The sequence below is a fragment of the Siniperca chuatsi genome, linkage group LG2 (assembly GCF_020085105.1).
Source record: "Siniperca chuatsi isolate FFG_IHB_CAS linkage group LG2, ASM2008510v1, whole genome shotgun sequence".
Classification (NCBI taxonomy): domain Eukaryota; kingdom Metazoa; phylum Chordata; class Actinopteri; order Centrarchiformes; family Sinipercidae; genus Siniperca; species Siniperca chuatsi.
In genome coordinates this window covers 28,097,108-28,109,584 of record NC_058043.1, presented here as the reverse complement: position 1 = coordinate 28,109,584, position 12,477 = coordinate 28,097,108, and the positions used below count along the sequence as shown (strand labels likewise).

Genomic DNA, 12,477 nt, shown 5'->3' with positions numbered 1-12,477 from the left:
CTAAGCGGATATAGAAAGTATCATTTGAGCTTTAGACGAAAAGCCGCAGGGTACATCGAATCAAAAAGATTTTCAGTTCAATTAAATTTTATTTATATAGCAATAATTCATAACAAAAGTTCTCTTATTGCACTTTTCATACAGACGAGGTCTAGACCATACTCTTTATAACATTTTTCTGAGACCCAACAATTCCCACTATGAGCAAGCACTTGAGGCAAGGAAAAACCGTTAACAGGCAGAAACCTTGAACAGAACTTATTAGCAGATCTCAATTCCACATTGAGATTTAAAATAATAGTAATGGTATTGGTAATAATATTAATATTCAGCATCACCTGCCTCATCTGCTCTACTGCCATTACATTATTACTGCTTCGGTGAGTCTACCTGGTCCTCACCCTAAGCCCTGGGTGCCTTACATGGAGAAGTATGACGGCGATGCTGCTACATGTCACTTATTTTTGACTCTCTGCTCCCTCACGTTTTAGCTTCAGCCCCTGTCCTACCCCACTGAGCAATCCCGAGTGGCTTTCGTGATCACCAGCCTCTCGGGGAGAGCATGTGAGTGGGCTATGGTAGAATGGGACAAACACTCACCCATTCACAGTTTTTCAGGGGCTCTGAGTACTGGGGCCACAGCGCTCCCTGGGGGAAGGGAGGAGACAATGCAGCTGGGCCGCACCCACCTCTCTGCGGAGGAACGCCAGCACTGACTTAACACTAGAAGTGCCAGAATTCCAAAACTACTAGAATTGCCGTAAGCGGTCATTTTGACCGCTAGATACCAAACTCTATATTCTCTAGTGATAAATACCTAAATGGGAGATTAATGTATTTGATGTGTTAGGATATCTTTTAAAAAACCAAATAACACCAAAATGTACATTTAAAAAAGTTTAATTATACATTTATCAATATTCACATCATCGCATATAGCAAACCGTAATTATCACATAAGCTAAATTCACACCAGTATTTTTCCGTATTTATTCAGCATAACTCAGAACAAGATAATAACAATTAAAAGGATCTATTTGATTCTGAAAAAGTTTGTTTTAACATTTATAACACATTTATAACACAGAAAATAATCGAAAAGCTGGAAACGAGCAGATCTAACGTTAAAAAAAGAGCCACGAACGACGTTTAAAACCATAAAAGAATTAGGCTACTAATTTTATATTAACTAATTACATCAATAGCATGCTTGGCTATTTAAGCTTCACAGTCAACGCAAGTGACCTCTGTTCTCCGTGCACAATTTCCACACACAGGTTTGCGGCATTTGCAGCAGGTGTCGTGTGTTTTATTTTGTTTGCAGCTTCTCCGAACCTGGCACTGCCTCCGTTTTGGTGTCTGCTGTGGTGGTTGCTTCTGCTGCTGACTTGGACCTTGTGCCAACTGCCATGCTGCCCCCTTTCCCTCCATGAACTCCGCTCTCAGCTCCTCTGCCAGTTGCTGCATGAACTTCCTCCGGGCTATCTTGCTGCTGGTGCACTCCTTGAAGAGGATGTGGGCATTGATTCCAGCCAGGTCGAGGATGTTATAAAAGACAGCCACTGGCCATCTACGCGTACCGCCTTTCACAGAGTACGCCCTTGCCATCTGATCCAGGACGTCCACGCCATATTTGGTGTTATTATAGTATGTTACCGACTCCGGCTTTGCCTTCGGCCCATCGGTAATGCCCACGCTTGTGTGCACGGAGCTCAGAATGCACACATTCTTCCTCGGCTTTCCCTGGTAGATGGTGAGCGTCGCACCTGCACATTTTAGCACCTTTGTGCTGAACAGCTCCGCTTGCTCTTTTGCAGAGGGGGGCAACTCACGCTTCGTCTTCCCCAGGGTGCCAACCAGGCTGGTCTTCTTGGCCTGTAAGGCGGTGGCCAGTTTGAGAGAAGTGAAATTATCTGTAGTAATATTTCTTCCCTTCCCCAGGAATGGCTCCGCCAGTCTCAGCACCACACTCTCTCCCACGAGCTGACCTCTGCTCCACGTCTCCTCTTTTCCCAGATATGGAGCCCCGTTCAGCATATATTTTGAGTTGACATCCGCAGCTAGCCAAAATTTTATTCCAAATTTATCAGGCTTATTTCCCATGTACTGGATAAATCTGCACCGGGCCTTGGTGGGGAACAGCTGCTCATCAATGGTTATGTTGGCACTGGGCTTGTAGCAGGCTATGCTGTTCTGAACAAACTTATTCCAAGTGGCCGATACCAGGGCAAACTTGTCATCTTGCAGACGCACACGTCGGGTCTCTTTTTTTGTCGAACCGCAGGAATTTCATTATCTCCCTGAAGCGATTTCTGGACATGGTTTCTTTGAAAAACGAGAAGCCCCATTTTTCCGACCAAAGGCTGCCCAACTCCATGTTTTTTGCTCCCTGTGCTCCACGGATATATAGCAGCGCTATGAAGGCCTTCAGTTCAGCCACTGTCAGGTCCCATGAGCTGTCACCACGGTGCTGATGTGCCTCAGTCACAGTGCAGCCCCTGATGTGTTTCAGCATACCATCATCAAACACACACAAGAAGGCCGTGAGCGCATCTCCGATGTTGCGCTTCGCGTGCGCTGTGGGGCCAGCAGCTTCAGTCAGGACATTTTGGCTCTGCCTTCTCCCTGGACGTTCAGTTGACTGAAGGACCGTCCACACCGTCCCATCCTTCCCCTTTTCCACAGCGGCCTCCGGCCGAGATGACTCCAAGGGCGGGCTGAGCACTCCAGTTGGCTCAAGAGCAGGTACTGGTTCGGGAAGGCCTAGGACAACAATAATAACCTAATAATAATAATAATAATAATAATAATAGCATAATGATAAAAATAACTAGCGAATAGCCCAGGCTATAACTAGCGCAGGGCAGCACAAGACAGGAGAGCGGTGCATAGCGGAGCGCAGGGCAGCTCACCTGGAACGTCAGCCGTGAACGGAACATCTGGATCCCTAGTCTCCGATGAAAGTAGCCGCCTCTTTTTCCTCGGTATGGACTCTGAATCACTCTCTGATGAGGATGAAGTGTTTTCTTGCACAAAGGAAAGGTCGCTGTCACTTTCCACCTCCGATAGATCCCCTGCATCAGAGTCATCGCTGTCCAAGTTCTGAAGCATCTCCAAGGCCATGGCAGCGGTCATCTTTCTCTTCATTCTTTCACTCATTTCAGACATTTTCTAAAGGCTCCTTATAAACTCCAACCTAGGCAATTACTGAATTTCTTAAATTATTATACTGATAGCCAATTTAGCCTAATAATTTGTATTCGTAAGCAAATTAGCATATGCTAATAGCACTAGAGACCGCTAGCGATTTTTCTTTGACAATAGTTCCTATTTGTATAACAAAGCGCGCGAAAAATAGAACAATAGAATAGCGCGAAATTCAGTGCGGTCAAAATGACCGTGTATGGCTGAAATAGGTAAAAATGATCATATTTTCTTTTCCTTTTGTGTAATTTATATGAAACCCATTGTAAATAAAAATACAGACACTTTTAGGAAAAGTCACGTACCAGCAGGATTGTATTTTTTTATTCAACAAAGTTATTGCACATATAAATTTCAAAACGGTCAAAATGACCGTCGTGGCCGTTCTAGTGTTAAGGAGGAGAGGTGCATCTACTGCGGGCAGCTAGGGCAGGCTGGCTAGGTGTCCAGTAAAAGGCCGGGCTCATCCGTTAATGGAGGGTTACTGGTGAGCCAAACCTCTTCTTCCTCTCTGCCCTCCAGACCTCTGACTCACGCTTGCTTGTCTTCTCTTGCTGTTTCCTTGGAGCTGGCTGTGTTAATGGTTTCTGGAGCTGATGAGAGTTTCATCGATCTGGGTCTGGCCGAGCAGCTCCAGCTGCGGTTGGAGAGACTCCCGGTTCCCCTGTTGGCCAACACCTTGGATGGCCGCTTGCTCTGCCGGGTGACTCACCACACTCCACCCCTCAGCCTCCTCATGTCAGGTAATCACTCTGAACACCTTGTTTTTCACGTCATTGACTCTCCTCAGCTGCCACTTATTCTTGGTTATCCCTGGCTGAAGAAACTTAACAACATAGGCCAACATTAGCTGGTGCATGGGGCCTGTTTTGGGTTGGAATACAAGATGTCACTCATCCTGCCTCCTGTCTGCCTCCCCTAAGGTGTCTCCCAAGTCTCCTGATCCTTTCTCAGACTCCTCAGATCTCTCTGGTGTTCCCCCTGTGTACTTGGACCTCAAGGTGGTATTTAACAAGGCCCTTGCCACATCTCTGCCTCCCCATTGACCCTATGACTGTGCCATAGATCTCCTCTCTGGGGCTTTCCTTCCCAAAGGTCACCTCTACTCACTGTTTGCCCCGGAGAGAGTGACTATGAACCAGTATATTCAGAGCTCCTTGGTTGCTGGCTTCATTCGCCCCTCCTAGTCCCCTGCCAGATCGGGGGACGGTAGTCTATGCCCCTGAATTGACTACCGTGGCCTCAACGAGGTCACTATTAAGAACAGGTACCCACTTCCACTCATCTCCACCGCTTTTGAACTGTTGCAGGGAGCCTCCATTTTCACTAAACTTGACCTCAGAAATGCCTATTATCCAGTCAGGATCAAAGAGGGGGATGAGTGGAAGAGAGCCTTTAACACGCCTAGTGGCTATTACGAATACTTGGTTATGCCCTTTGGCCTCACTAACGCTCCAGCTGTGTTTCAGGCCCTGGTCAATGACGTGCTGCGGGACATGCTTAACCACTTTATCTTTGTGTACTTGGATGACATAATCATTTTTATGCAAGAATGAGAGGGAACATGAACAGCACGTCCGGAAGGTTCTTCAATGGTTATGTATTGGTTATATATTATATGTCAAAGAGGAGAAGTGTGAGTTCCACCAGCAGTCTGTCTCCTTCCTGGCTTTTATCGTGTCGCCTAGAGAGATCCAGATGGATCAAGATAAGGTTAATGCAGTCATGGACGGGCCAGTTCTTTTGAACGCAAGCAAGTACAAAGATTTCTGGGGTTTGCTAATTTTTACAGACGATTTATCAGAAACTACAGTTCTGTTGCTGCCCCTCTGCATGCCTTTGCCTCCCCAGACACCAGGTTCCTGTGGACCCCCAAGCTAACGTGGCTTTCCAGACCTTCAAGGAACGGTTTACCTCCACACCCATCCTCACCTTGCCAGACCCCAAGCTCCAGTTCATCATCGGGGTCAATGCTTTGGATATGGGGGTGGTCCTCTCTCAGCGCTCCTCCAGGGACAACAAGGTCCACCCATGTGCTTTCTTTTCCAGGACAGCACAGAGGAATTAGGATGTAGGCAACTGGGAGCTGCTGGCCATCAAGCAGGTGCTGGAGGAGTGGAGGCACTGGCTGGAGGGGCTGAGCAGCCATTCCTGGTGTGGGCTGATCACAAGAATCTGGAATACATCAGAACAGCCAAGAGGTTGAACTCCCAGGCCAGGTGGGCATTGTTTTTCAACCGTTTTGATTTCACCCTGTTGTATCATGCTGGCTCCAGAAACGTCAAGCCAGATGCCATCTCCCACCAGTTTGGACCAGACAATGCCCCCAGCAACCCCTGCACCTTCCTGTGTGGTTGGTGCTGTGACCTGGGGCATTGAGAGTGAGGTGAGACGAGTTTTGGGTGGGACACAGGTTCCTGATGGGTGCCCTCCCAACCTCCTTTTCGTCCCAGCCACTCTGCACTCTCGGGTCCTGCAATGGGGGCACACCTCCAAGCTGAGCTGCCATCTGGGGATGCAGTGGACTGTCAGTCTCCTCAGACAGTGCTTCTGGTGGCCCTCACTGGAGGTGGACGCAAGGGAGTTCATCGCTGCCTGTCAAATTTGTGCACAGAATAAGACCTCCCCCAGTGTCTATCTGGATTATTACATCCCCATACCGGTGCCACGGCGGCCTTGGTCCCACATTTCTTTGGACTTTGTCACTGGACTGCCCCTGTCTGAAGGTAACCCCGTGATACTCACCATTGTAGACCGTTTTTCCAACATGGCACATTTTGTTTCTCTGCCCAAACTTCCAAACTATGTTCTCCCATTTTTTTCATTTACATTGCCTTCCTCAGGATGTGTCTGACTGGTGTCCCCAGTTTGCCTCCCAATTCTGGAAGGAGTTCTGCAGGCTAATCTGGGCCACAGCAAACCTCTGTTCTGGGTTCCATCCCTAGCCCAATGGTCAGACTGAACATTACAACTAGGAGATGGAGACAAGGCTCTGTTGTGTAGCCTCGCAGAACCCAAGCTCATGGAGCCGACAGTTAATTTGGGTAGAATATGCTCATAAGCTCCCTTCCTGTCTCAGCCACAGGCCTCTCTCCATTCCAGTGTGTGCATGGGTACCTGCCACCCTTGTTCCCAGATCTGGAAGAGGAGATTGTGGTGCCATCTGCTCAGGTGCTGGTGCACTACTTCCAGAGCTGTCCTTAGAAGGGGGGGTAATGTAACATCCCATTAATCCTGCCCATTGTGTTTCCTGTTTTATTTTGAAAGACTAACCTCTCCTGTCATTTCAGTTCCTGCCCCAGTGTCTTTCCTGCCTCTAATCACCCACACCTGCGCCCTATTACCTGCCCCTGGGTTCTCCCTCAGCCAACCCCTTATATATACTTCCTATGTTCACTGCTCTTTGCCAGATTGTCTTTGTTTATGGACTGTTTGCTAATAATACTAATTATTGCTTAAAGGAAGCATACATAAGGTGAATAGAATTAGTCCAAGCACAGTCATTGTTCCATTAAAAGCATATATGTGCTATATATATATGTGTGTGTGTGTGTGTGTGTGCGTGTGTGTGTGATATATATGTGCTTAATTGAATCCTCTGATTAGATTAGAAAATATCTTATTTGCTAAGCAGAAGAGCTCATCCATAGTGGAAAGATGTCATCTTCTGGGGAGCATGAATGTACTCTGCAAATTTAACAGCAGCCTACCCATTTGAATTTGATATTTTTTGTATTCTAAGTGAAAGATATTTGGCTGATGATGACACTAAAGTAAAGATCGCCTCAAACAGTACAGTTTGTACTCCATTAGTTTTTGAGATGGTAAAGTAGCAGTGTTGACCTCGTGATGGCGCTAAAGGGAAGATCAAGACCAAAATTCTTTATATCCTTGTGGAACCATGAAAAGTTGTCAAGTTGCTGTGGATCAAAGTGTAGGATGGACCAAACAAGTTGGACAACCAACAACATTGCCATCCGTAGGCCCTGCATAGTTCAAATATAAAAGAAAAAAGAAATATCTTTAAATGGTAAAATGTATTAAAGATTAAATGTGCTTATATGGATGTGAAATCATAACCTTTAAACTCTATGTGGTTCATATTAAAACTTCTTTCTTTAAGCGTTTTTTTCTTCTTTCTTTAATAAGCCAAGATTAATAAGTTATTTATGGATCCAGTGGGAACACAGCTTTCAGAAAATCAACAGTGCTTCACAGGCTTCAGAAAGGAACTTTTTTTAAATTCTCAAGTGCCTTTCTCCCCTCCTGCCCCCCGCAGAGGGACTCATCTGTTCCTAATATTACACACTTGTGTCTTGGAAACCTCTGTAACTAATGCATTATGCTAGTCCATCTGAAAAAATGCTGAAGGCTTTATACAAGATCTATAGCAGATCACACTCTGCTGATAGTTTCAGGTAGAAACACATGATTACAGATCATCATTATTTGAGAATCTAAAATATGATGCTATATGTCAGGGTAAGCAATTAGGTTCAGCTATGGGCCAGTTTTTTTCAGCATCGTTCATTGATGGGCAGACATCAACATTTTACAGGCACGGTGGTTCAAATTAATTTGTATATGTTTTGTTTGTTTATTTCTTTTATATTATTTTAAGAGTGACATTGATTTATTATTTGTTAAGTGATCGTTTTGGAATTGTATCAGAGGGCTGATACAATTTTTCTATTAGTAAATTTAGGCTAACAGAGTTACAGCACCTTATGTTAATACTCAACTGGCGAAAAAATTACTCATATTGTATATACAAATGTTCTGTGTTGCACTATGAGACTAGTGATGCAATTGATAAGTTATCTTCACAGCACCAGTAACCCATTTAATTTATTGTTGAATTAAAGTACAGTCGTTGACACAACTAGGTGGTGGTCTAATAGGCTAAAGCCGTGGAATCAAAACTGTGTTTGAATTTTGAGAGCTAATTGTTTCATTTAAATGAAGATTTATTTATTTGTGTTGCTCATCTGGTAAGTTTATTAGACTTCATTTCAGCGCCATGCGCTGTTCAAATAATGCAGAAAAAAATACAGTAGCCTTGATGTGAATGACTCTCTTCACGGGGGGACAGTATTAGATGATGTTACAAGGTCAAATTTGTTGGGATTTACATGATCCTTGTATATACATTGTTATCTACAGTAGATTTATGAAAAATTATTGTTAAAGTTTTGATGTAAACTATGAAATGAAAAACTTAAGCTTTCATTAGAGTGCCAAATATTTTTGTTGCAAGGCCAGATTTGGCCCATGGGCCACTATTTATCTACCGCTGCTGCGGTCACAACCAATCAGAACTCCTTACAGACACACACTTGGTGTGTCCCAATGCACACATACTCCTCTCGAAATTTATACCATAGACACAAAAGTTGGCGCTTTTCACTTTCTCTTTTCACTTTTTATTTTCTTTCTTTTTGGTTGGTTGGTTGTTTTTCTCCTATCCTGGGAAAAGCCCTTTGGTGCGCTGTTACATCACTTTGCTATTACAAATTTCAAGTATTGAACAGTCACAAATTAGTATCAGGCAAACACACAAAGCAACCACACCAAACCTTAACTACTAACTAAACAGCACCTACATAATAACAAAAACCGTACATGTTCACTCATGCACAAACAGAAAGAAAGGTGTACATGGCAGGCTTTCTCACAATAATTAAGTTGTAATAATGATAATTATTATTTTTATTTGGTCCAGAAGGGCAGTTCAGCCAAAGATGGCAAAGGCACAGTGTCTGTATACTTTGTCTGCATGTCTCTGCCATGAAGATTTAATTAGCTACTGTATGTGACTGCAAATTTAGGTCAGACTTTGTTCTGAGACTTTGGCTTAGTTCATATCAAACGGGGATTTTCCCTATTTGTGCAGTTTTGCTTTTGGGTAAATCTGGGTTCCACTGACCCACATCCTGTTTCCAACCTCCCTGAGAGAATTCAGAACAGTGTGCAAAATATTTATTGGCTTTATTCATATACACATAGCAGTCTGTGACAAGGATCTTTTTAGCACCTGCAAATATTTTGCACGTCACTACTGTGGATCTGTCTTTGTTTTTCTGCATTTGATTATCAACTGTGTTTGGTGAGACTTTGCTCGTGTGGAACAACATGTTAACAATCAATTTGGAGTTTCATAGCTGTATACTATTAAGAGTGGATTTCAACAACACCACTGCGGACCCCTGTGTTGTACAATCATTACCAATCGCACATTCACATGTTTATGTCTGCGAGGATGTTGTGACGGTTGAACAGACTGACAAAGCCAGAGTTGTTATTTGGTTCACACCATCTGTCTGTAACGTTCTAGCAAAGGCCAGTGTAGCGTCGTTGGTTCCCAGCAACAAGCCCAACCTGACCATAAGGTCACCCCGAGACCTTTCCAAACAGCCTTTAAAGTTACTCATTCACTCAAGGCGCTGGAGCCACAAAACTCCAATTCCCCTTGTGAAAGGCAGAATAAGTCACTGATGTTTGTAAGAAAAACAAACCATGCTATTGCCATATAAATCATTTGGGGGCAAGACTCAGTTTTGACAATATTACTGACTCCCAAGGGAGTTGCAGGCACATGGGAAACCACAGCGAGATGGATAGCGTATTCCTTTTGTAAGTACATCGTGTTTCAGCGCAACATGAAAAGGCATCCCGAAAAGCAATAACTCATCTTTGCAGTTTCCCACATGGCCCTCATGTCTTTGACATGTCTAAAGAAGAGTGGCGATGATTACTAAATGGCCCAACTTCAAAGCATATACAAAACACCCTCATCACACACACTGAAAACTAGATCTCTCTGTTGCTTTACAACAAAGGCTTCAAGTAAGAAGGTTCAACAATGAAACCCAGGACAACTCTGTTCATGTCACTCAAAGCATGCATTACTTTGCACACTTTTTTGCTCAGAATATTTGTGCATCTCTTATGTGATACATCATTAATTTGAAAAGAAAACAAGGCTTTTGATGATTTTATCTTAAAGGAATAGTTAGACATTTTGGGAAATAAGTATATTTGCTTTCTTGTTGAGAGTTAGATGAGAGGATTGATACCATTCTCATGTTTCTACGCTAAATATGAAGCTACAACCAGCAGGCTATTAGCTTAGCATAAAGACTGGAAGCAGAGGAAGACAGCTAGCCTAGCTCTGTCTGGAGGTAACAAAATGCCTACTGGCACCTCTACAGCTCACTAATTAACATGTTACATCTTGTTTGTTTAATCTGTATCAATGTGTCAATAAGCATATTTCCCAAAATGTCTATTGACAATTCCTTTAAATCAGAATCAACTGGTGCCCTATAGCCAAAAAACTGAAAGCTTGGATTCTTACATGGAACTTATCTTCAAATACTATTTTGGCCTGCAGGTCTGGTGGAAGCATTAAAGTCCGGTCTGTCCTGATCCTTTACTCACAGTTTAGGTTTGAGGACTGGGATTAACTCTTATCTCCACTGGGATGTTGTCTGTCTTTTGGGCTGGACCCAACATGGACTCATCTAAACCCCCTCTGTTACTACTTCACCCAGCTTCATGGGAAACATTCCTAAACAGACCAGTCCGACAGATAGAATATCAGTTTCTTTAACATACTGTACCATGCCATATAGCTTCATGCTTGTTCTGACTCTGACACAGTTTATAAAAACTGCTTATTTTTTCTCCAACTCCATACTGAGAGCAAACATTCCTCCGACTGAGGCAGACCAAACAACTGACAATAAACAGCCATACACAGACAGGCAGGTTGTTTGTTCCTGGACTGAAGTAAGAAATCACAGCCTGCAGGCTGGCCCAGAGGTCGAGAGGCTGGTTGTAGATGGTAGGTTGCTGGTTTGCGCTGAACACAATATTCCAGGATAATATTTCTAAGGTACCCTGAGCAAAAGTGCTAGATTTGATAGCAACCTTAAGCTCTGGACTGTGAAATTATATACGGCCATATATAGCTGATGTGCATCAGTAAGAAAAAATTCCAATTACTTTGTGAAAACTGACCGAAGAAACAGGTGTTAAAGTAAAACACCATCTCTCTCTTTCATTTTTCATCCGTTCATTTTTCCACATCTGTTTAAACATTTCTTATCTCTTTAAAGGTTATTTTAAAAATATCAAGCCATGACCTAAAGAGTACCTGCTAAGAAAAATATGTTATCGTACAGTGAGTATGAAACAGGCTGTATATACACAGTACAAGGACCTTTGACGTGACTGCACAGTTTTTCTTCCACCCCATCTAAGACAACCCATAACATCAGTGTAGGATTACCCGCAAGCTCAGCCTCTCTCTGTCACACTTTGTCCATTAAGTCTTTGATAAGCCCTTGTTTTTAGTTCTGGATAATGCACATATGGAAAGGTTTTATTGAGCATGGCATTGCATAAAACTGGATTTCCGAAAGAGGAGGCAACCTGTAGGAATGGGTATCTAATCAAGGCAGGGTCAGAACCACTGAAGGCTGTGTGTTTCTGCCTGTACAGCAGAGGCTTTTCTTTTCCTTCACTGAGCACATCCAGTGTGCTCACTGGAGTTTCATTTACAATTCAAATACATTCAGTACTATAGGGCCTCCTGCTTGAAAATGCAGTCAAATGAAGTGTCAAAGTGGTAAAACAGTGTAATACCATGCTGTCTTTATGTAAGGAGTGTGGTGAGAGGTGTGTTTAAACACGAATCCCTCTGTGGTGCCTCAAATATTCATTTTCATTCCACACATTGTGATCCAGGTTGATTTTCCCAACTTTTACCTGGTCTCCTCCTCACTCAAAGTGTGTTGTAACTTGACAGTCTTGTTTGTGGTTGTACTCGTAATGTCCTTCCAAAGTTGCTTGTTTTCACAAGTGTTGCGCATGCCTGAACGCTCACCCACCGTGTTGTAAATATCTAACTGTCATGTCACCTTGTCTAATCACATTTATGTAGTGGAATTTTGCTGTTTATCACAAATATTCAGGTGGGGAATATAGATATAGGGCTCCATGATAGACTTTATCTGCATTGTCAAATTATATTGTTGTCCCTTCACAGTATGTAGGCTGCATCAAAATTCCAGACTATGGATGAAAACAAATAAGGGCCCTCTACAGTAGGTCAAGTTTATAACGTCTCACATTAGTCTCAAAAAGTTTTAATCTGCCCATATTTTGAACCAGTAAATCACAACCATGGGGTGTTCAGTGGTTACAAGTAGATGGATGAGCTAAGCTACTTCTATTCTGCATAAAACTTTTTTATTTTGACAGCAAAAA

At 43.3% G+C, this 12,477-nt stretch overlaps 1 protein-coding gene across 2 annotated transcripts; it reads right to left on the bottom strand.

Annotated features, from left to right (window-relative positions):
• Nucleotides 1-724: 724 nt before the first annotated feature.
• LOC122862877 lies at nucleotides 725-4,489 on the bottom strand. Of its 2 annotated transcripts, none has more exons than XM_044168727.1 (2): nucleotides 2,913-4,489; nucleotides 725-2,763 (listed from the first exon to the last, which is right to left on the bottom strand). In XM_044168727.1, exons 1-2 carry the CDS (start codon nucleotides 3,166-3,168, stop codon nucleotides 2,237-2,239), a joined length of 783 nt encoding a protein of 260 aa, XP_044024662.1. In that variant the 5' UTR covers nucleotides 3,169-4,489; the 3' UTR covers nucleotides 725-2,236. The 2 variants fall into 2 exon arrangements, with proteins under 2 accessions (XP_044024662.1, XP_044024655.1); XM_044168720.1 differs by having other exon boundaries at nucleotides 2,913-3,244.
• Nucleotides 4,490-12,477: the final 7,988 nt, after the last annotated feature.

What these genes read in the sequence shown, in the direction of transcription:
- LOC122862877 (XM_044168720.1), bottom strand. Translation starts at nt 2,103, where the DNA reads ATGGGAAATAAGCCTGATAAATTTGGAATAAAATTTTGGCTAGCTGCG.